Below are 23358 nucleotides of genomic sequence, written 5' to 3'. Positions count from 1 at the left end.
TAGCCCCTCCAAACAAGTCTTGGCCACTAGTCCCTAATATACCAATTATAGAGACAAGTAATAGCAAAGAGAGCGAAGCCACATTGAGAGGAGAAGCAAAGAGGTCGAGTGACCCTCAAATCCATCTTCAGGGGCACAGGCATGAAGTTTGGGGATAAACAGAAGACAAGACATATGTGCTATTTAGCAGTCCTGGTCAAGATACGGTCCTGCCCATCACTGACCTATCTTGTCTCAAATCCTGTCTGTTTTGCAAGCCCGGGAGAAGAGTTCCTCCTGTAGCTGACATCAAACTTTCAGCCTTTCCTTTCCCCCAGCATGGGATTCCTGGGACCCATCTTTTCAACAGCCCAATGGCTGCAGGGAGGGGCACAAGGGTGTCTCTTTAGAATAACTTCGCTCTTGCCAGGACTATTATCCGAACAGCATGTGCAGGCTTTAGATAATGGGATTCTTTCTATGAATTTCTGCCTAATTGGGAATGGTTCTTAGGAACGCTGCATAAATGTTTTGTGATTAGCCCTCAGTGAGGTTCCTGAGAGGAAGGACACCCTTGGCAGCAGTGCTCTCCTGAAGAACTTATAAACTTCAGGACATAACATCTTTTTCCACCATTAAAAGACTGTCTATTGGAAGTCTGCCATGTGCTGGGCTCAGTTCTATTCTGGCTCCTGAGATACAGCAGTGACTATAATAAGGTCCCAGGCCTGGTGAAGTCACACAGCGTTATAGAGGAGGGACACAGACAGGAAAAGACGCAGAAGTGCCCGGTGTTGAGGGAAGAGAAGTGTTGTTGACAAATGAGGTGCGGGGGGGGGGGGGGGGGGGGGGGGGGGGGGGGGGGGGGGGGGGGGGGGGGGGGGGGGGGGGGGAGGACAGAAGGGAGAAGACAGTGGAGGGAGGACAGGGCAGGCTCGAGCATGGTGGCCCAGGAGGGATTTGCTGACAAGTGCCAGAGGCCCGAAGGAAGTCAAAGTCTGGCCTTGTGGATGTCTAAAAGGAAGAATGTTCCAGGAATAGCAAAGAGGCCATTGTGTCTGCAGCACAGTGGGAACAAGGCAGAGAGGGGCAAATGAGATCCAACAACTTGGGCTTGGGGAACTCCACCACTTGCAGAGCCCTGTAGGATGCTGTGAAGACTCTAGTGTTTACTTTGCATAAGATGGGTACCACTGGCCCATGCTCAGCTGCATGGCGTGATCTGACTTACCTTCTGGAAGGCACATTCTGACTGTCCCTTTGACAGTAAGAAGGAGGAACTCAGCATGTAGCTCAAGTGGTAGAGCTCTTCCTTAGCATGCAGGAAGCCCTGTGTTTGATAAACTTGGCATGGTAGTACATGTCTGTAATTCCACCAATCAGGCGATGGATGCAGGAGGATCAGAAGTTCAGGGTCATCCTTGGCTACATAGTGAGTTGCTGGTCAACCTAGGACTTGGAATACACTAGACTCTGTCAAAAAATAAATAAATAAATAAATAAAAGGTGTAAGATGCAAAGGTAAGCAACCAGTTGGGACACCATTGGAGTAGTCCAGATTACAACTGATGGAAATTCTACCAGACTCTACAGCAATTGACCCAGGGGATGTACAGTGAAGGAACAGACAAGAAAAGGTCTGAGTTTGGCTTGAGTATCTCGAAGGATAGTACTGCTGTCTGTTCCTTGAGATGATGGTGGCTACTGGAGGAGCTGGTGTGGGCTGGGAGAGCCAGCATGGACTAAGGAGCACCTTCCTTCTGGGAATCAGAAGTCAGAAGCAGACAGTCAAGCTTATAGAAATTGTGAATTGCTTCACCAAGGCCTCTAAGTACTCAAAATAATGGAGAATCAAGAAGTGTCTGTTGAAATGTTGACTGGAAAGCAGCATAAATAAACATAAAAATCATCCATAGATGTATCTCTAGTCTGTAGGAATTGAAGCTATAAAAATCTCTATAGATGGTTCCAGAAGAATAGGAGGTCAGCAATGCAATACATACTGCTGGAAATTCTCGGAGAGGGTCAGGGAAAGGTGAGGGAGAAAGGACTAGCGCAGCCCATGCAGGTCCTTGGAGGGGAACACGGGCAGGTGAGAGCTTTGAGCCTCCGGGAGCTATATGTCATACACATGCCAACTGAAGAACTATGTACACAAACTAGGTACACACACGCTCAGCCTTTGGCGCTCTCCATACCCAGTTCTAATGCTTGCCCTTCTTGCCCTTTGGGTCCCAGGCTGTACATCACAGACTCTCAGCTGGAAGAGCAACAGGGGTTATTGGTTTATTCCTCCTCAAAGAAGGAAGCGGAACATCCCTGAGCTGCCCTGTTTCTCTTCCCCGAGGAGATGCGGCACTATCCCTCCGCCACATTTTCATTTAATAGTCAAGAACCAGCGACCAACGTACACACTCTTCTGTCAGCTCAAAGCCCACACGCTCTGTCCAATCGCTTCCCTTTAGTCTAATCTTTCTGTAGGGCAGTCTTTGGCAGAGCACGTTACCCTTTCAGTGCTGGGGATCCAGCTCAGGACCTTGTGGAGGACGCTAGGCAAGCGCTTTGTCCCTAAGCTACGTCCCTCTCCCTCTTCGCAGCCTCTTTTAAAAAAAAAAAATTATAAGAACATTTTACCATATCAGGAACTCTCCCAAATGCTAAAATAGACAGTCCAGTATTTTTCCATCACTAAGCACTTGAGTTGAATAATATGTCTCCCGCTGGACAAGAAGCCAGTACATTCTGGTTTAGGAAGAGGCCCATATGTCTAAGAATCAGAACTGAACCAACCAGGACACAAGGCCTTCTGCTGTGGGAGTTGAATTCCTCTGTAAATTCGGCATCCAAGGCCGAGAGGTGAACTATTTAGAACCTGCTCAGGGGTGACCCTGATTCTGGCTTAGCATCGTCTGTGTAAGGGGAGCAGGCGCAAGCAGGTGTTCACATTTATCTCTCTCAAGTAGCCTCTCGAAGCTCTTTGGTCCACGAAAGAAGAGGCTGAACTAGAGCCTTCCACACACCCCCACCCAGCCTCCCCACCCCACCCCCGCTTCAGCCCTGCCAGAAGACAGCTGTGTGGGCCTCTCCCTGCCACCTGATGAAAACATAGCTGGGATTCAGCAAGAGATGCTTGGCCACAGGATTGCTTGGCAGAAGCCACTTTCTTTGGAGATTTCGCTTAAACCAATGTCCCTGCATGTATTGCCACGGCTGTGAAATTTTTAGCCCCACCAGCTCTAGCATGAATGACCTATTTTGAATGTGACAGCCATTGCACTTCAGCTGTGTGAATAATTTATAAGCTGTAAGACCACTGTCATCGTTCTGATATCACGGCATTCTCTTGGCCTGGGTAATTACGGAGGACAGCGATGCTCCGTCCTGTGGTCACAGCTCCTATGAGAAGCCACCAGGGACTTGTGTGTGAGCAATGAAGGGAAGAGGTGGACCGGACCAGGGCCTCCTCACCCCCACTGCTACCAAAGAAGGCTCCAAGGGGGTTAGATTTCCACTCGAACCTCTGCAAATTGAAACCATGCAGAGCCCTTGGGGTGGATCTGATATCCAGCATCATCCTGATTTTGCACCAAATGGGTGTTAGCTGGGAGAGGTGTGGGCTGTGAAAGGGACTTAGGAAGGAAAGAGATGTTAGATCCTGGAGCCAGTTAGGATGGCTAATGGCTCCAAGCCTCCAGGACAAGAGCATACAGCTCCGTTCAGTGCTAAGGGCTGGAAAAGAGAAGCCGTCAGCTACAGCTTCACTTCTCAGAGACAATGGAGGCAGAGATAGAGTCTCAGTGGGAGCTTCCCACTGGACACCCCTGTGTTCTAAGCCATCTTGAGGCACTCCTCGCTCTCTCTAGCTGTACGTGAGTCGTAATAACTCAACCTCCATGAGACCAAATGGAAATCACACTTTTGAATTAGATCCGTGAAGCCCGTGAAGATGAGCCGCCAGTGGTGGGGTTCTCAACATCAGGCTCCCGTCCTCATCATTCCTCCAAAACACCACCTCTGAAGTTAAAGGGCTCAAGTTCCTGAGACAGAAAGGACCTGGCCTTTGGGGAGATCTTGGCCAAGCTGGGGCGGGGAAAGGAGGCAGGAACTAAACAAGATTACAAGGAACAGCTCTGACCTGAAGTGGAAAAGAAAAGACCTACAGAAAGGGACCACCTGAGTAAGAAATGTTTACAATATAAGTAGAGAAGAGGCTTGAAAGAGCTCTCTTTTAAAAGTTACAAATATATACACTTTTAAAAATCGATCTCAGGTACAAACTGCTCAGTGAAGGTCATTCAGCAATCATTTTGGTCCTTAATCTCTTGGAGCCAGCCGGAACACCAAAGAGGCTGGAAGGACTGGATTAACTTGTTGTTCCTACTACTACCACGTCAGTTAACCCGAGAATTGGGGCGGGGGCGGGGGGGGGGGCTTTATATCGCTTTAGACTAAATGAATGGCAGACAGGCAAATTCTGCTTTTCTATGCAGACTTCACGTTGTCCTCTGCAGTCTCTTTCAGCTGACCCCAGGCATTGTGCTCAGCCCCACTCTGAGCTCCACCAGACTGTTCTGTGCTTGTACTACCCACGCCCGCTTGTTTGCAGTGGCTGTGGATGAAGGGTTTAGACTTCAGGGACTCGGGCTCTCCGGGGAGACTGGTAGATTGGCCGCAGCACACACCTGTCTCTGTCCCCAGCACTGGGATTACATGTGCACCACCGCACTGAACTTCTTTTACGTGGGTTCCTGGGACTGAACTCGGTTCCTGGTGCTTTTGGAACAAGTGCTAGCCATCTAGGCAGCCCAGTAGGTAATTTTTAATGAGTATCCACAAGGAAAGCTGGAACTTGGAGTAACTGGGAGTTTGGTTCTCAAAGAAATGAAGAACCACAGAGGAGGGTACAGTTGTAGAGGAACCAGCGACAGCCTTGCGGGACAACTGCTGGGCCAGAGGAGCGAGAGGGACCAAAGGAACAAAGGGAAGTAGATAGGGGCTGCTGTCTGCAAGGGGTAGGGTCATTCTTTATAAAGGGACACAGCCAGCCCAGGGTGACCTTATGAGGAAAAGTCTGGAATTCATATCTTGAAGAAGAGTCTGGATTCCACATCTTATAGAAGAGTCTGGAATTTCTATCTTGAAGGCAGCAGTTTGTGCAGTCCCCAGGATGAGCCCCCAAAGAGAAGAGAGAGTGAGAGATGAGAATAAACAGGAAGTGAGAACCTGGACAAACTATCCGCATGGAACTGGCTGCGTTCAGCTGGGAGCACTAAATACATCACCTTGGAGGCCCTTAGAGATTTTTATTTTTACTGTGCTTTTTAAGGAAGGGACTTATTATGAAGTAAAACATCATTTTAAATCTTAAAAACAAAAGTGCCTGCATACATCTGCAGCATTCTGCTTACAGATACCAAGGGTTTCCAGCTACCTCTACCTGCACTTTGAAAGATTTTTATATCCATTTTGCTGTGCACTAATCCTTTTCAATTAAATGTATAGTCTTCCCTTTGTACCTCTCGGTACAAACTGAAAGGAATTGTAAATTTAGCATTCTACCAGAATCTCTTTCCTTCTCCATTGCTGGTTCTTAAAATACAATCTGAGGAGTCTTGAGGTATATCAAAGTCCTTTCAAGGAGTTCACCAAGAGCCTCAATGTTTGGTTTTGGTGTACACAAGTATGTGTTAAGTGCTCTCTCTGGAGTATGCATTTGTAAAGGCCAAAGGTTATCAACATTCTTCCTCTGTTGCTCTCTCTCTTTTTTTTTTTTTGTTTTGTTTTGTTTTTCGAGACAGGGTTTCTCTGTGGCTTTGGAGCCTGTCCTGGAACTAGCTCTTGTACACCAGGCTGGCCTCGAACTCATAGAGATCTGCCTGCCTCTGCCCCCGAGTGCTGGGATTAAAGGCGTGCACCTGCTCTCATTTTTTTTGCTCTCATTTTTTTAAATATTTATTTATTTATTTATTTATTTATTATGTATACAATATTCTGTCTGTGTGTATGTCTGCAGGCCAGAAGAGGGCACCAGACCTCATTACAGATGGTTGTGAGCCACCATGTGGTTGCTGGGAATTGAACTCAGAACCTTTGGAAGAGCAGGCAATGCTCTTAGCCACTGAGCCATCTCTCCAGCCCTTGCTCTCATTTTTTTTAAGGCAGGATCTATCACTGAAACTGGAGCTCGGTGCTTTAGTAGACTAGCTGAGCAGTGGGCCCCATGGTTCACCCATCTCCATCTCCCAAGCGTTGGTGTTACAGATGTGTACTGCCACATCTGGTTTTACACACTGTGCTGGGATCCAAATTCAGTTCCTGATGTCTGCATAACAGGTGCTTTTCTCACCGAGCCACCTCCATAACCCGTTTATGTGTTTGTTTTTCTGAGATAGCCCCGGCTAGCCAGAAACTCAGTACATAGTCCATCCTGGCCTCAAACTTATGAAAATGCCCCGGCATTGCTCTCCTGGATATGGAGTATGCCCCATGCTTGGCTTTGGTGCTTTTAAAAAGCATAAGATGAGCTAATGATATTGGAACTGTTATGTTGTATTCTTTTTCAATATCAAAATGTTGTCTTAGAAAGTAGAGAAGGATGGAATATTGGTCTAGATTGTATTACTGCAGAAAAGACCTTCTTTTGTAATAATCACATATGAGAAACATAAGGTAAGGTTTCTGAATAGGAGATTTTTGTACTTGAAGCACTTTTCTTCCCCATCAGCTTTGCATATCCAGCTGTTATGTCTCTGCCTCTGAAGCCTTCTGGTCCTTCAATGCAGAAGCGAGGCCTATAGATCGGCTTGGGCTTCAGGTAACTTGCCTGAACTCACGGGCCTGACTTCAGTACCTCTGAGCTACTCGTTTCTGGGGCATTCTAAAACGTCAGCAGTGTGGACCAAGAAAGTTCCCATTGCAAAAGCAGATTCGTGTGACAATGGGAAGGAAATGCCTGTGATGTCTGCTCCCTTGAGAACCTTATCAGAGGCCCCAGACAGGAATGAAGGATAGGAGGTCTGGCTCCCTGCAGCTCCCTAAGTGGTGAGCACTTCACTGTCCCTGCTCAGGTGCCAATAAAAGCAGGCCGGGGAAGCTTTGGGCGGGGCGGGTATGGGGGGGGGAGGCAGAAGCCAGCAGGCAACTGCATGCTCACCTTCCTCACAGAGCCTATTACTGCCCTTCCTCTAGACACATTAATGCGGAGTTTATTATACTGTATGTGGCACAAAGCATAGCTCCCAACACACAGCTTATTAATAGTGAGAAGTGTGCTAACCCACTATTCCAGAAGGCAGGGTCTGTGTTCAGGGAACAGAGAACCTATAAAAAAAGACCAGTGTCTTGATGGAGGCACTGCTGGAACGGGGCTTTGTCGGGCAGGGGCAGATTTGAATGATAAATCTCAGTAGGAGGAGGAAAAGTGATAGAATCAGCTAAGAATTTCTGGACAGTGGATTTGGTTTGAGCAAACAGCAGTAGACAAAGGGCAGTATGGTGACCCTGCTGGGCTGTCCCTTCATATGACACACGGGACACCAAGGCTGAGATTTGCCAAGTCCCTCTTCGTCAGCACTGAGACAGAACCAAAGTCCCTCATCTTCAAGCCCAGGATCTAGAGACTGTCCCCTACATGTGAAGGTGATGGCTACAAAGGCTCCTAAAACCACAGTCCGGAGCGGAGCAGGCTGGAGGCCTAGTGAGGTGTTATCAGGCATCTGCTCCTAAAGTGCAGTCTGAAGGGCATGCCAGAGCCATCGTGGGTCATGTGACTGTTAAAATGGCACAGGGGAGGAGGCCATTGGAAAATCCTCCTTCACTGTTGATTTTGGTTATGTTGTGGGATTTCGATTTTGTTTGTTTTTTTGCTGGGGGATTGAGATGGGAGTCTCACTATAGCTCACCAAGTGTATAGGCCAAGCTGGCTTTGAACTCACAGTAATCGTTCCTTCTCAGCCTCCCAAGTGCTGGGATTCAGGTGTGTGCCACGAAGTTCCCAGCTCTTAGAGTTTGCACTTTAAATTCCTTCCCAGAGTAAAGCATATGTACTTCATACGTTAGGAAATAAAATGAGGAAGAAGGGGAAAAACTGGTCAGGATGGCAAATAAAGAAATGAGCAAAAGTTACTGTGTGATGAAGGAATTCAAGACTCTCAGCGCCAAAGTAAGGCATGGGGGCACAGGAGGAACTCTGAGTTTAAGGCCAGCCTGATCTGCCAAGGACAGCCAGGGAAACCCTTTCTCCAAAAAAACAAAACAAGTCTCAGAAGCAGACCTGGGGATGTGGCTTGCCTGTCATTCTTGAAAGCCTGTGTTCAACCCCAGCACTGCATAATGGCCCATCCCTGTAATTCTAGCACCCAGGAGGTGGAGGCAGGAGGACCAGAGGTCACAAGTTCAAGGTCATATTTGGGTATCTAGGAAGCTTGAGTTCAACTTTGACTACTTAAGTGAGAATCTGTCTCAGTTAAAAAAAAAAAAAAAAAAAAAAAAAAAAAAAAAAAAAAAAAAAAAAAAAACAGCAGCATTTCAAGCTACGGTATGGCCATGCACTGGGACAATTGAATAAACTTGTAAAGGGAGGTCACCTGGTTAGAGGAAAGACTTCAATATGAGGTCATGAACCCTGTTCTTCTTATGTGCGTGAGGCATCCTAGTTAGGAAGGAAGACTGGATCTCTGACATAGCTAGTCACCTCTCCAGGATCTGTCAATAGGCCAAGAGTAGAAGCCACAAGTTACCAGTGTCATAGGCACAAGGTTCCCAGAGAAATTCAACACAGAAGGTAGCTCCGGGCGAGTCCCCGATGCCTCTGACACCATCACTTGGCAATGCCAGGCATTCCTTAGGCACACGCTGCTCTCTGTGTTGCGTAGCTGAAGGTCTAAATTGGGAAATCTAATCAGCTGTGCTTTGGAAGCTTGTCTTCTCTCTTCCCGTGAACCACGTGTGTATTAGACCTGATCAGGCTCACCGGGCCGATTCTGTTCGCCAAAACATCGGGGGCAAAAAAAAAAAAAAACACTCAAGAAGGAGAATGACATAGCCATGCTGTGGAAAGGGACACTTGTCCGTGTTGCTGAAAGTTCAAACAGTTTCGTGCTACCAAAAATAAAGCCGTTCCCATAGCACCCGGAGTACTTCCTCTTTCCTACGGCGCACCTCACTTACTCATCGCCAGACCTCCCACCCCGAGCAAACGGAGAGACTGCTGGGCCTTCCTCTGTGTCCGCACCCTGGCTCAGTGCCTGCTACTGAGGTCCCCCAGCATTCATTGGTAATAGCTGCCATCGGTATTTAGGAGTGCTCTCAATGAAGAATGAGGGGAGCGGAGGGGGTCAAACTGCCCTTTAAGGAACCACTCCTTTCTCTTTTTCTATGTCAACGAATTTTTATTTAAAGGATTTTGCACGTCATTCTTTCGCTGCCTATTGAGGTCACTTAGCTCCTTCAAAGCAGAAGTCAACACTTCAAGACAGCGCTTTTCTGAAAGAATTGAGGCTTAATCCAGGCACGCTGTCAGCCCACGTTTCTTTTATTTGGGCGTCTTTTATCTCCACTTGAGTGGAGAACATATTCAGGACTTCAAAGTTCTCCATCTGAGATATTACACATCGAAAAAGACCCCAACGACAGCGCAATGGGATGACAGTATTGATAACAAGGCTCCTACTTTGAACGTGAGGCCTGGACTTGAAGACCCATGACTTCCTATAAATGGATGATATTTGTTTTGTGTTTTTTAACATGGTAGATTGTCACATCCTGCAGACCTGAGTATGATATAAGAATGAATTGTGACCTAGATTCCTTCATGTTAAGACAAGTGGAATGTCCGAAATTGAGGGGCAGATTGTCTATCCTAAAGTGAACCATAAAGCAAATTGCTTCAGGAACCATTGTTATCTGCTGACATGAGGAAATGCAACTGTCTCCTGCTAGTGAAGTTCCCATAGTGTCCCTGTCTCCATGGAGCAGATTTGTGCTTCATTATTACCCTGGGTGAGGTCACAAGGATGTTCTTGAGGGTATAGGAATGCTCTGAGCAGTGAATAGCATCATCAGAGAGAGCAGGAACTAGGAGAAACCTATCCCTTCAAGAATGGGGACTCTGGAGATCTCGGCAGGGCCAGTGAATGGAGAGGCCTGCTGGGGAGCTTGGACTGGGTCCTGGGATACCTAGCTTCTGGTACGTGCTCTTAATTCGGTTGCTCTGCTGGACACAATTTCCCTGGCACTTGAACCACACAATTTCATTCTGTCTGTTTGGGCCTGCGATGCCTGGTCCCTAACTGATGCTGTCTGAAGATGGTCTGTGCTAGGACCTACAGTGCTACAAAGTCACCCAGGATAGATCCCAGACGAAACAAAAAAAATGCCCTTGTATTCATGGTCCCCATCCTTTGTATAACTGGCTCCCCTCCTGGGGATATAAGTCAAGGAAGCACCTTGCTGAACCTGCCTCCTCCTTGTTCACCATTTCAGTTCCGCCCCAGGTTGTGGAGTTGAGCACCTCCAAGGTGAAGCTAAAGAAAGCACCCTAGGGAGCCCCCTCATGCAGCGCTCGGTCCTTTGGCTCTCCCCTGCTCCCCACCGAGGACAAGAAATGCAGCACTGTTTGAAACGATCACGCTTCACACCGTGCCTGCAATATTATTCAAGGTAGAAGTTTCTAGGCATCTTGAGATCAAACTCTTAGGAAGTTCAGAAATGAGAGGACAGGAAAGGGACAAGAGGCCTGGGGAGATGGATAATAGCCAGAGGCTTTTCAGCTGAGCATGAATGAATAGATGCTGCTGTTTGGATGTAGGCAAAGGCTCTTTGGTTGGAAGTATCCAGGTTGACAAGAGACCTAAAATGATGGAAGAGTCAAGCATGGCTTCAGAAAGCAGTGTTATCCATCCTTCATCTGATAGGTCTGGGACACAGTATGCAAGGCAGAAATGGTCCCTGCTCTGTGAGCTCCCAGATGGTGACAGAGAGACAGGAAACAGGTGAAGCGGCAAAGAACAATCCGTGCTTTGGAAGACAAGGGATGAAAAGCATCACTAGGACAAGGATGTCCTAAAGATGCTGGTGGTCAGTGAAGACCTTGGGAGAGGCTGGGAAGGTTTAAAGAGCTGGACTGAGGCTGGCGATTGCAGGCGGTCTGTCAAGGGCAGGCTCACCAGCATCTTGTCAGCAGTGGCGTATGGATTATCTTTCTTGTTGCTATGATCAAAAACCCTTAGCCCACGGATGGAAGGTGCTAACCACAGTTAAGGCAGGTCTTTCCACTGCAGTTAACTTATCTAGAGAACCCTTCACAAACTTGTCCAAGGGCTTACTGCCTAGGCAAGACTGATGATGAAGATAGCAGGTTTTGTTCTGTATTCCAAATGGGGAACTGAAGCAGAATTTGAAGCCAGAGTGGTCACCTTGTTTATAGTTTTAAAGGCTATGGTTTCTGCAGTGTAGATATAGGTTGTTGTCTATCACTGCCTAACAGATCATCAACATATAGCCATTTACAAGCACACACAGCCTTGGCCCACATTCCACTCATCAAGAATCCAGCCCTAGCCTCGCTGTGTCCTCTAAAGAATGGGTGTCATGAAGAATGCCTCCCTGTAGCCCATGTCTTACAGATATCCAAACCTAGTTTGCATCTGCATCTAAAGTTGATTAAACTAGGTCGTTTTGGACAAGTTATGCTAACTCTCTTTACCCTTAGTTTGCCCATCTATAAAGCAGGAATCAAAATACTGAAAGATTATAGTCAGGTGTAAACAACCCAATGGCCAGGAGATAAGAAGATCATAAACTGTATGTTTGTTTAGTATTGTAAGGATTGATGCATTGGGAACTTCTGCACTGAGCAGAACACCCATAAAGAAACGTACAGAGAACTTGCCCTCTGTGCTAGCATGTTGTGCCATGTAGTTGACCTTTTCCTCCTTGGGAGGGAATGTCCACATGGGAGGGTGAGTGCTGACAGGAAATATGTTGAGAGAAGGGTAACTGGACAATGCAGCTAGAAAGGACAGACTGTCAAAAAATTCTTGGGGCCCGCAGCAGAGAGATGAGACCCAGGGCTCACCCTCGGATGATCTCTGTAGTCTTGCTGTATCCTTAGGTGGGGTGTGATTTGGCTGCTTGTATTCCAGACCTGAGAGTGTTCCAGTTTCCTGGTGCTACATCCCTGGTCCTTGATGGTCAAGGTTTATACTTCTTATTCTAATGTCCTCACAAAGTGACTGGATCTCAGTTTGGAATGTGATGAATGCACTTGTGGAAGAATTTAATTTTATGCCGGGCGGTGGTGGCACATGCCTTTAATCCCAGCACTTGGAAGGCAGAGGCGGGCGGATCTCTGTGAGTTCAAGGCCAGCCTGGTCTACAAGAGCTAGTTCCAGGACAGGAACCAAAAAGCTATGGAGAAACCCTGTCTCCCTCCCCCCCAAAAAAAAGAATTTAACTTTATGAATTATAACTGCACAATTTATGAATAAGGTAGTTTGACAGATGAGGAAACTGAGGCCTGGTGGGGATTTCCTGTTGAAGGATGGAGGCAGAGTCTAGCCTCAGGGTCTCATTTCATAGCCTAGTAACCCACGCTGGCCTGAGATTTACCTAGCTGGCATCGAACTCGCAGCAGTCTTCCTGCCTCAGCCTTGGAGTGCCACCACACTCAGCTTCAAAAGATCCTTTTCATGGAACATTTTGTCTGACAGACCCGCCAACACTTTGAAAGCTTTATGCATAATTCAGATCTACACAGGGGGCTTTAAAAGACAAACAAAAACCTTGTTTCTCCCCATCATTGTGAGATCTCTGTCCAAACAAACCCTTGAGTGTCTGTAAGCAGAGGTCTTCCCCCAGCTGGACTTTTCAGTATAACTCCTGCCTTGAGCCTCGAACTCACTCCCCAGCACGGCGCGAAACCCTCCCCCACCTCATCGTTTGTAATGCACTGCTCCTTTTGAGATCCCCAAAGGGCCGGGTGCACAGGTACTCTTGTCTCAGCTAAGATTTCCTCTAAAGCTCCGAGTCGACGGGTCTCGCTCAACTCCCCTGCGGTGGAGTCCTCCGAATCCGCGCCACAAGCTAGTGCCCCGGAGCCTGCCGTGCTTACGATCAGCTGTAGGCAAGCACCCAAGCGCAGCCTGAAGGAGTCGGGCTGAAGGGACCATCAAGCAGCTGTCTCCACCCGGCCCCCCTCCTCTTCCCTCCCCGCGCGGGTGACGCGCCAGCCCCCGCGTGCGCGCCTCCCCGCCGCCCGCTCCGCCGCCGCGCTCGCTCCACGCTCCGCGACCGCGCGTCCGCTCGCCCCGCAACTTCACCCAGCGCCGCGGCAGCTGGAGCGACGCCCGACCGCTGGGGCCACGACTGTCACTCGCGGCCCGTTCCCCGTCGGCTGGAGGAACGGGCGAGCAGCGGCTGTCCACGGAGCCGGAGGTGCAGGGCAGCGAGGGGCGGCGCGTGGGTGCCGAGGTGGTACATGCCACCCGGCACTAAGCGTCTCCGGGCACCAGGAGCGTCCTCTGCAAGTAGGTGCATGCGCCACTTAAAGACATTCTCTGTGGCTGATCTTGCTTTCACCCAAATGAGGTGGATTTGGGGAGGGGTGTCCCGGGCTTGAATGAGCCTGGAGTATTAAGAACCCTTGGGTGTCCGGGCTTCCTCGGTCCTGGCGAGTCTGATGCAGGAGGGGAGGACAAGGGAAGTTGCTGAGTGAGAGGAGCCACGCGCAGGCAGACCCGAAGGGTGTCCCGGACAGTGGGGGGACTGGTTGAGAAGGTTTGAGAAGCCTGTGGCTACGCAGGGCTGGAGCTTGTCAGGGGACCGGGGATCACTGTGATCTGAGAGACAGGAGATAGTATTCCGAGTGTGAAAATCCGCGGGTGGGGTCGAAAGACTTCTCTGGGCACTCGACAGAGATGGGTGATCCAGCTCAGAGGAACGATCTCAGTTTCCAAGGGTTTCGTGTGCCTCCAGACTGAGCAAATGAGCTTGGCTGGGACCCAGCTGCTTCAAATTGGCCACGTGAAGCCGGGCGGCGAGAACGGGGAAGAAGGGCATGCCAGAAGAAATGTGTTGCTTTTGATGCTAAACTGTGTTTGGAAAGACTGGGGAACGAGGTCACACCTGGGGACACTCCAGCCCTAGCAGGTGTCTGTGGTACGGAACCAGGCGACGAGGGCCGGTTCTGTGGCCCTCCTGCTTTAGGCTGTTACCTCACAGCTCCCTCCACAGGTTCCTAGGCAGCAGACCCCTCTCTGTGTAGAAGGGAGCAAGGCAGCGTTGAAATTCGCTAAGCAGAGCCATTCAGGTGTGAGGAAGTGACAGTCCTGTGGACAGTAACAGCTCTTGAGTGAGGAAACAGGGCAAAATCTCAGCAAGCCGGCGGGGTGGGGGTGGGGCAGAGTAGGCTCCTCTTGCCTGGTCTAGGGGTTCTGGTCTAGGGGGACACCGAAATGTGGCCTGAGTGGCTGTGAAGAAATGTCAGGACTTTAGCCAGGGAAGCAATGTGGTTGTCTTAAAAAACACATCAGCTGCCTATCCTCCTGGCTCCCCTTGCAAATATGAGCACCCGCCCATTGTTTCCTGACACAGTCATTTCTTCCTTTTTGGTTTTGTTGTTTTCTTTGTTGGTTGATTGGTTTTGTGTGTGTGTGTGTGTGTGTGTGTGTATTGTGTTGTGTTTTGGGGGAGCTTTTTTGTTTTGTTTTTTTGGGCTGGTTTGCCTAGCTCCTCCTCCTTGCCCTCACCCCAGTATTACTGCTAGCCTACTTCTCTTAGAGCAGCCTCTGAGACTCCCATTCATAAGGCTGAGCTCCACCAGAGCCTCCTATCTGCCATTTGCAGCAGGAGAGGTCAGGGCACAGCTCCCGCAGAGACCTAGCATCCTCAATGGCCTCCAGTAATTAATTGTAGCCACCCTCCCTCTCTGGGAATAAAGTGCAGGGGTGTGTGTGCTTGGGGTGACAGCAGCTTGAGGAGGAGACCTCCCCCTTTCTCTGTCTGCTGCTCAATCCAGCCTTCAGCATCAGAGCTCCTGCCTTCTGAGGTCCCACTGGTGGAGATCCAGCCACAGGGGAATTTTTACCCTGGATGTTAATACATTTGCCCGTCCAAAAGTTGACTGTACCCAACCATCTGAAAAGGAACATTGGCGAATCTGTTTAGTCAAAACATATCGCATGTGTTGCTTTTCCAAGAGACCCCCTGAGGGGTGTTGTTGCTCTCTTCCTCTGACACTGTGAAGTGAGATGTTTTTGCTATGCGTGTTTTGTGCTCAGTATAAATATGAAGACATGCCCAAGTAGAGAGAGGAAAAGCTAAGTGAGTGGGAGGCCTTGCCGGGCATCCTGATTGCCCAAGCACAGGCTCCAGAAATGGTTCCCTTCCTTTGTTAATTACAAAGTAGAGTTTTTTGTTTGTTTATTTGTTTGTTTGTTTGTTTGTTTTCCAGCAGAGAAGGGACCTGTGCCCTTTCAGGGGTGAAATGTACCGGGCAGGCCGGGAGGAGGTCTTTATGTCTATTGTTTGGGTCTTGGAAGCTATACCTATAATAGCATCCAGGCTTCACTGAGTCTTTGGAATGGGGTCCCGACAGGTGTGATAACTACATCTTCCTTCACTGACATGAAACAACCCCTAACAGGATAGAACCCAGGGCTCACCTACAGTCTCAACCATATACCTCCTTCTAAACATAACCAAGCCACTTCTGTTACTGTTTTTCTTCTTGCCCCCTCATTCCAACCCGTGGTGTGTGTGTCCGCGTGCGCGCATGTGTGTGTGTGCGCGCGTGCGTGCGTGTGTCTGTGTGTCTGTGTCTGTGTGTGCGTGCGTGTGTGTATTCATTCAGCTGTTTTCCTCCACCAATCTTCACATTATTTAAGGCAGCCTCACTAAAGCTGGAGCTCACCAATTCAGCAAGATTAACTGGCCAGAGAGCTCCAGGGTTTTCCCTGTCTCTGCTGGCTACAGGCATGCACCACCATTCCCAGCTTTTTACATGGATCCTGGGAATCAAATGCAGGCCCCCATGTGAGTGAGCCATCTCCTCAGCCCCTCTCTGTTACATCTCGAGCTCGGGTCCACCCCACCTCTGTTAAGAGAGCCACGGAGAAGGGCAGCTATGGAGAGTGTACAACATGGCTTTCAGATTTCCCATTTAATGGTCAGAGCTTCCTTACAACGGTCCTTTGGGCTTAAGGGTTTGCAAACAAGTGCTTCATTTTAACAGTCATGCATTCAGTGGGTCGGAAAGATTCAGATGCACTCTTCCTTTCATTCTGAAGAGAAGCAAGAAGCCTGACACCAGTTTCTTGCTTTCCTTGAAGGGGAATTAGGAGTGGGAGCCAAAGTCGTTTTATCTGCACAATGGGTGCTCCTCAGGCAATGGCAGACTTCAGTTTTCCATCCGGGCTTCCTGTGCCTAGCCCTGAGCAGGGCTTCATGCTTGCAAAGGGATCTTTTATCAGCCTTATTCTCATGTACCAGGGAAAGCTTGGGGCGGGAGGGGGGCAGCTTGTGTTTGAGGCCATTCAACCAGAAAAGAAAACCAACTGAAATCAGAGGATGGGTCAAGGGAGTAGGGTGGGGGTGGGGCGAGGAGGGACGGAGAGGCAAGTAATTGGTTCCCCAAAGACAACCCCTCAGCGTGGAATGGTGTCTTAGGGCACTTGTCATGTAAACAGCCCACAATGTGATGATTAGGAAGATTTGTTCAGAAAGGGGAAAGGATTATGAAGCTACACCTCGGCATCCCAGCGGAGCCCTTCTTTTGAGCTTCGTTTCTCTCGGCTGTCAGATTGTTTTGTTTCTCAAGACAGCATCCTCCCTCTGAAAACCTCATTGTTATAAGCATGGGAGCCTTGGTGGGGACTCCATGGAACAATCTATCCTATATCTTGAATGAGCTAATTCAGAAATACCCAGGAGTCCTGGTCCCCCTTGTGCGCCTCCCCTCTGAAGCCACAGATTTCCTCTCTGGGCTAACGGTCTTTGTTTGGTTGATTTGGTCACAGTAGACTTATCCCACTTGGGTTGGAAACATTCCCTGAAAGTAATAGATGTTTTTCTGAGTGTGGCATCTGTCTAGGAAAGATCTGTTTACTTATAGCTCCTGAAGGGTTTTCCCGCCTTCTGAGGAAACCCAGGCTGCCACGAAGAGAGGAGGTTCATCCAGTTTGTTTCATTGTTCTTTGTTTACATGGCACGGGTGGGCATGGCGTGGGGCGGCTTTGAATGCTCTCACATTCATTATGCTAATGAAAAAGGAAATTAGAATTTTTTTTTCACAGTGAAATGAGATGCAGTATTTCTATGTTGTCTTCCATAAGACCAAAATGAGCTCCCAGCCAGAGCAAGAAGTGAGCCTTAAACAAAGGGGATGGCTTTCGCACTCTCTCAAAACAGTGTAAAAAAAATTTACACTGTCCTAAAATACATAGAAGAATTGATTGCCAATCACTTTTGATTCTGACGTGGATTTTTTTTTAAAATCCAGTGTTAAGTAATTTAGGAAAATACTGTTTTTGTTTTTGTTTTTTTTTTTTTTTTCTCCTGCTTATGTGTGTTCTCCCTGAGCTTGGGATCTTGCCAGAGTGAGAGTTCACCTTCAATATTAACTCAGAAAGTATCAATTATAACTTCTAGGAAGCACAATCCAGCAGAGAAGAAGGAAGAACAACTGGGTGACGATATGACATGGTTTGTCCCGTGAGTTAGTCAGTTCTTTGTCATAATAACAAAGCATCAGATACAGGGTACTTGTAAAGGAAATAAAGACTTATTTATTTAGCCCACTACTTAGAAGGCTAAAAGTCTGGATGACCTTATAGAGGGCCTGGTGAGCACCTCTTCTTGTCGGTAGCACCTCATGGCAGATAGTTCTCAGATAAGCAAGTATTAAGAAATGGAGATGTCCTGAACCAGAGACAGGGAGAGTGTGGAATGCCACACTCCCTTAAGAGAACGTGCTCCCAGTTAACCTAGGGACCTCCCACAAGGTCCTAGCCTCCAAAAGTTCTACTACTTCTCAGGAATGCCATTCTGGGATCCTAGAAGGACACAGGAACCATACTTAAATCATAGCCCTGAATATATACATGATGTTGTTAGATAGCTTTTGATAGCAACCCCCCCTCACTCAGAAGCTTTTAGGGTTTGGACAGGAGGAGGCTGATCACCCTAGGCAAAGAGCTAAGGTAGGTCAGAGAAAGCTGTGCCTCTGGGGAAAATGAATGGACAGGAAGGACAGACTACAGATTAAAAGACCAGGGAGCTCCCTGAGGGCTCCAGGCGATGTTTGATTTGTTCCTGTGCCCTGGTGGTTTGTACATACCCAATGGAGGACATCACCTCCTAATTCCCAACTTGGGAACCTAAATTTAAGAGCATGAACCTAAAAGAAGACAGTGAAGGTCAGAGCAGCGAGAAAGCAGGCCTGGCAGGGAAGGCCGCCTGGGAACAGTTGTGAAATTAATAAAAGCGATATCATAGCAAGGTTGGGCCACAGCCACACTACAGAACAACTTACATATAGACGAACAATGTCTCTTAACACTCTTGTGTTTGTGCCTCCCTTTGGGCTTAGTGCTATTGGCTTTCCCTTGTGGCCCTGGGAGTTCTCTGTTCCTTCACAAGTTGACTGTTCTAAAAGGAACCTGAGGAACAATGGCTACATTGTCCTCAGCTTGTCTACCCAGGGCTTCATCCTTAAGGAGTGCTTTTAGAAGGGAGGCGAGGGAAGGAGGAGGCAGAGCATTGGGGACTAATACCCAGAGCCAGGACAGAGTCCTGGAGCTAGACCAATTCCCAAGAGGTTAATCCTCACGTGGCATTTGAGTTCTTTGGTCTTCCCTACGCAGGAAGTTCTTGGATGACCTTGACCTTAACAGTTTCCCTTCCAATTAATGTGTTCCCACACTGGATACCCTGCTGAGTGACAAGCTCAAGGCTGAGCCTTGAATGACAGGGTCATACCATACTGTTCATTCATAAGGCATTCATTCATAAGGTAGCAGTAGCCATGTGGATATGATCCATGTTCTTCATAAACTGTTGTCCAACTTAGAATTGTCTTGGTGATGCTTCATCCTTGGGGACAACTGGAGCTTGGAAAAGGGAGAGGTGGACCCCAGTGAACAGACAAACACACACGGAATCCAACATTCGCCAGGGTTCAGTTGCAGAGAGGAGAATCCAGTCAGCAGAAAGATTCTAAAGTCAAGATAGCTTGCAGAATTATCTGGACAAGAAAGCCAAGGAAATACACATAGGTTACATTCTGTAAGCCACACCTGTAACTGGGCTATAAATGTCCCTACTGTCTGATTTAGTAGCAAGAAGCTGATTTGAGTGAGAGGCCATTGGCATGGCGGGCAGGGGTGGGGGCACTACCAGGAAGCCACCACAGAACATAACAGATTAGTATGGTGGCTGCTCCGGAACAGTATGTGAAATAATGCTTTCTCTCTTTCAAGATGTCCATGCCAAATCTCTGGGGTCTTAAATCCAATTCCCTACATGACAAAGGAGACTTTGCCCATCCGATCAAGTCAAGGCTTCAGCCATATCCTGGATTGCCACCTGGGCCCAGTCTAATTAATTTAGTCTTTAAAAGCAAAGAAGACAAAATGACTCTCTGGATAGAAGGTGGAATCCAAAATGATTGCCTTTGAAGTTGAGGGAAGGAGGCCTCAGAGCAGGAATACAGGAAGCCCCTAGAAGCTAGGAGAGATAAAGAAACAGATTTTCCTATACAGGCTCCAGAAAGAAACGTTGGCTTCCAGTGCCTTGATTTGCATCTAGTAAGACCTAGTTCAGACCTTAGTCCTCTAGGGCTATAAGCTCATAAGTGTGTGGTGGTGTTTGATGCCACTAGCTTTGGTATCATGGTTACTGGTTACAAGGGCCATAGAAAAGAAACACCCACATCCTCCTACTCACATCTACCTTCAGAGTTCACAAGAGTCTACTCCTCTTGCAGAGGAAGGGTTTAGCTGCAGAGGATTCTGGGAAAGATTATTTCCAGTTTCCAGACTTCAATACAAGAAGGCACCCTAAAGGCTGGGGGCAGTGGTCAACGTGACATTGAATGCCAATCAAGCATAACCCCTGCAGCTGCCACAGGAAGTCGTGAGGCTCTTGAGAGCCATTGGTGGATATGTCCAGCATTATAACCATCCTCCAGTGAGGGATGGTAACATTTGGCAGAACACAAGTGGATGCCTGAGATTTTTAAGAAGTTTAACAGATGTTGCTAAGTCATTAAAGGTACAATGGGGGTGGGGAGGAAGGAGGCTTCAAATAGCTGCCCAGAGAAGTTACTGGCCAGAGAGCAGGCATATTGGAAAAAAATCGTTATTAGGGCCAAGTGCTGTCTTGCGGTAGTTCTGCCCTGAGTCACACAGTGTGAATGACCTCAGCATTATCTTCTTCCCCATAAGATCTTCCTACAAAGGATTTTATGAAAGAGATGCTCCTCTGAAAGAGAGATGAGGGCCTATGTCTGTCCTTTTAATATTGCAACATTCCTGATCAATAGAGAATATGATCTTTTTGGTATTGGTTGTTGTTACTGTTGTTGTTGTTGTTTTTGTTGTTTTTGTTGTTGTCTGAGGTCTCACTAAGCACCCCAGAGTATCCTAGAGCTTGTGCAAGGCCTTGACCTCACAATCATCTTGCCAACTACCCACCAGTTGGGATAATAAGAATATACTCCTATGCCTGGTTTAACAATATACCTTCTGAAGCTGGAGAGATGGCTCTGTGGTTAGGAGCACTGGTTCTTCTTCCAGAGGACTCAGGTTTAGTTCCCAGCATCCACATGGCAGCTCACAATTGTCTTAACTCCAGTTCCAGGGGATCTGATACCCTCACACAGACACACGTGTAGGCAAAACACTAATGCATATGAAATAAAACTAAATAAAAATTTTAAAGAAGAATGTATCTTCTAAGCCCAGATCACAAAATGTAATTTTGCATTTTTTTTTTTTTGTACAGAGTATCTTACTATATAGCCCAGGCTGGTGTTGAGCTCACTCACTATTTTGGCCTTAAACTTGAGGTGATCCTCCTGTTTCAGCCTCCTGAGTGCTGGGATTGCAATGGCACCGCACCTGTCCCCTGTCCCTAAGAGAGAATTTGGTATCTACTCTGTCATCTGGAACAGCTGAAGCTGGGAGCCAGCATGTGAACTGTCTCAGCTGAGCCTACCTTGCTGTGAGGAAGCCCAAGCTAGCTGACCACATGGGCCTGACACTTGGAGAAGAGAGAATGGGGTCCCAGTCAGCCATAGCAGCCCTGGTTCTTGATGTCCCATGACCTACTGCCCTCTGACTGATAGGACCTGAATCCAGAGCTGTCTGAAGTTCATGACTCATTGTGGTTGTTTCAGGCCACTGCGTGTGTGGAATGACTAGTCACCTAACAATAAATAACCTGCATAGTCCTAACAAATGCAGAATGAGGTCAGTGAGGACACTAGCCTTTTGCTGTTCTCAGATGTCTTTAGTGGGATAGATAACAGGACAGTGGTCCATGGTAGAACCAACCCAGCTCTAATTCCCATCCTTTCCTCCAGTTCAGTATTGGCTAAGAAACCCATTTTTTTTCTCCTTTTTCATTTTCTCTCTCCCTCTCTCACTCTCTCTCCCTCTCTCCCTCCCCCCCCCTCTCCCCCCCTCTCTCTCTCTCTCTCTCTCTCTCTCTCTCTCTCTCTCTCTCTCTCTCTCTCTCTCTCTCTCTCTCTCCCCCTCCCCACCCCTCTCTCTCCTAGATAAGATTTTACCCTAGACTCCAGACTGGTCTCAGACTCAACAGCAATCATCCTGCCTCAGCCCCCAAAGTGCTGAGATTACAGGTGTGAGCCAGGATACAGGACTTCATTCTTGAATTTCCCATGTGGAGCAGATAGTGTATTTTGTGGTTGATTTGCTGGGGAGGGGCAGCTGGAAGGTGGAGATGTCCTGGAGGAGGAGTTTCCAACCGTCCCCTCCAACACTGAATCAGCAGATTCCAAAGAACTTCTTGAAGTTCAGTTTCCCCCTGAGGAGGGGCTTTGGGATCATCCTCAAACTAGGGGTCCTCTGAGGAGATGGAAAGAAGAGGAGAAAGAGGGACTGGAAGTGACTTAGCCCCAGAGGCAGTTCCTCAGGCTGGTATCACTGCCCCACCAGACACGCGGATTTTTTTTCCCTTTTCTATGGCTTCTGTTTGTGCCTGCTTTCTTGATGCCTGAAGTTTGATGTTGCTTGACATTAAATCCAAAGTGTTGTTTAGAGTAGTACACAATAATAACCTGAGTGAAGAGACTTTCTGCCTTATTTGGGTGTCTTACAGTTTACAATCCTTACCTCCATTGTCCCATTTCCTTTATTTTGTGTGGTGTGTGTGTGTGTGTGTGTGTGTGTGTGTGTGTGTGTGAGAGAGAGAGAGAGAGAGAGAGAGAGAGAGAGAGAGAGAACATGCAAACATATATGTGGAAGTCTGTGGCAGCCAGAGGCATCTCCCTCATCCCTTCTGCAGCTTGTTTTTTGAGACAGGGTCTTGCACTGGCCTGGCACTCATTACTAGGCTAAACTGACTTTCCTGCAAGACCAGGGATCTTCCTGTCTCCACCTCCTCCTTGCTGGGATTACTGGCACAGAACACCACACATGTGAGTGCGGGATTTGAACTCAGGTCCTCATTCTTGAACAGCAAGCCCTTTACCAACTGAACCATCTCCCCAGTCCCTTCCATCATTCATCTCGACATAGAACAACCCAGTGGTGTAATATCAATGCTGCTGCTTTTACAAATTAAAAAAGTGTGAACCACAGTTCCAGCACTTAGGAAGTGATGCAGGGGATCAGGAGTGCAATGGGATCCTCAGCCACAGAGGGGACTGGAGGGAGTTAGGGGCCAGCCTGGGGTATATGAGACGCAACCTCAGGAGAAAGGTAAAAGGTAAATGGCTTGCTCCAAGATCTGAATGTTTGTGTGTAGAAAAGGATGCGTGGGCACCCACTCTGACTGCTCCCTGAGGCTCCTCCACCTTGCCCTGCCCACCTTAATGGCCTGGGCAGCAAGAGCCTGGCTAAGCTGGAAAGAGTAAGCTGATTTGTTCTGCCCGCCTTTCCCCCTCAAAAACTCAACTGTGGCCAAATGTCCAGTGTGGGCCTGAGATGACCGTTTTTATCTGATGGTCTCAGAGTGCTGGGTTCTATAAAATAGTGGAAGAGGGGTCAGGAATTGCTCCTGTTCAGGCTCCCATGGCATAAAAAAAAAGAAGAAAAAAGTTTGTCCTTTGAATCGTGTCGTCTTCCTCTCCGCCCTAAAATAGGACAGTGACAACACGTGATGTTCTTTTCGTCTGAGGGTCACTTTCTTTTTTGGGAT

At 48.0% G+C, this 23358-nt stretch overlaps 1 protein-coding gene across 3 annotated transcripts in view; it reads left to right on the top strand.

Annotated features, from left to right (window-relative positions):
• The window catches only part of Ripor2 (RHO family interacting cell polarization regulator 2), a 111593-nt gene that overhangs the window by 10424 nt on the left and 77811 nt on the right, over positions 1 to 23358 (top strand). Inside the window, exon 1 of one of the 3 annotated variants that reach the window (XM_050142436.1) lies at positions 13051 to 13505. The exons of the other annotated variants lie outside the window; for them this stretch is intronic. Within the exon in view, the coding sequence (XP_049998393.1) occupies positions 13457 to 13505 (49 nt within the window). The 5' untranslated portion in view covers positions 13051 to 13456. Of the gene's footprint in view, positions 1 to 13050; positions 13506 to 23358 lie in introns of those variants that run through there. 3 annotated transcript variants of the gene reach the window in all.

The sequence above is a fragment of the Alexandromys fortis genome, unplaced genomic scaffold (genome assembly GCF_014885135.2).
Source record: "Alexandromys fortis isolate MF-2015 unplaced genomic scaffold, M_Fortis_MF-2015_v1.1 scaffold_5, whole genome shotgun sequence".
NCBI classification, from domain to species: Eukaryota; Metazoa; Chordata; class Mammalia; order Rodentia; family Cricetidae; genus Alexandromys; species Alexandromys fortis.
The sequence above is the reverse complement of the archived record's forward strand: the minus strand, read 5'-3'. Positions and strand labels throughout refer to the sequence as shown.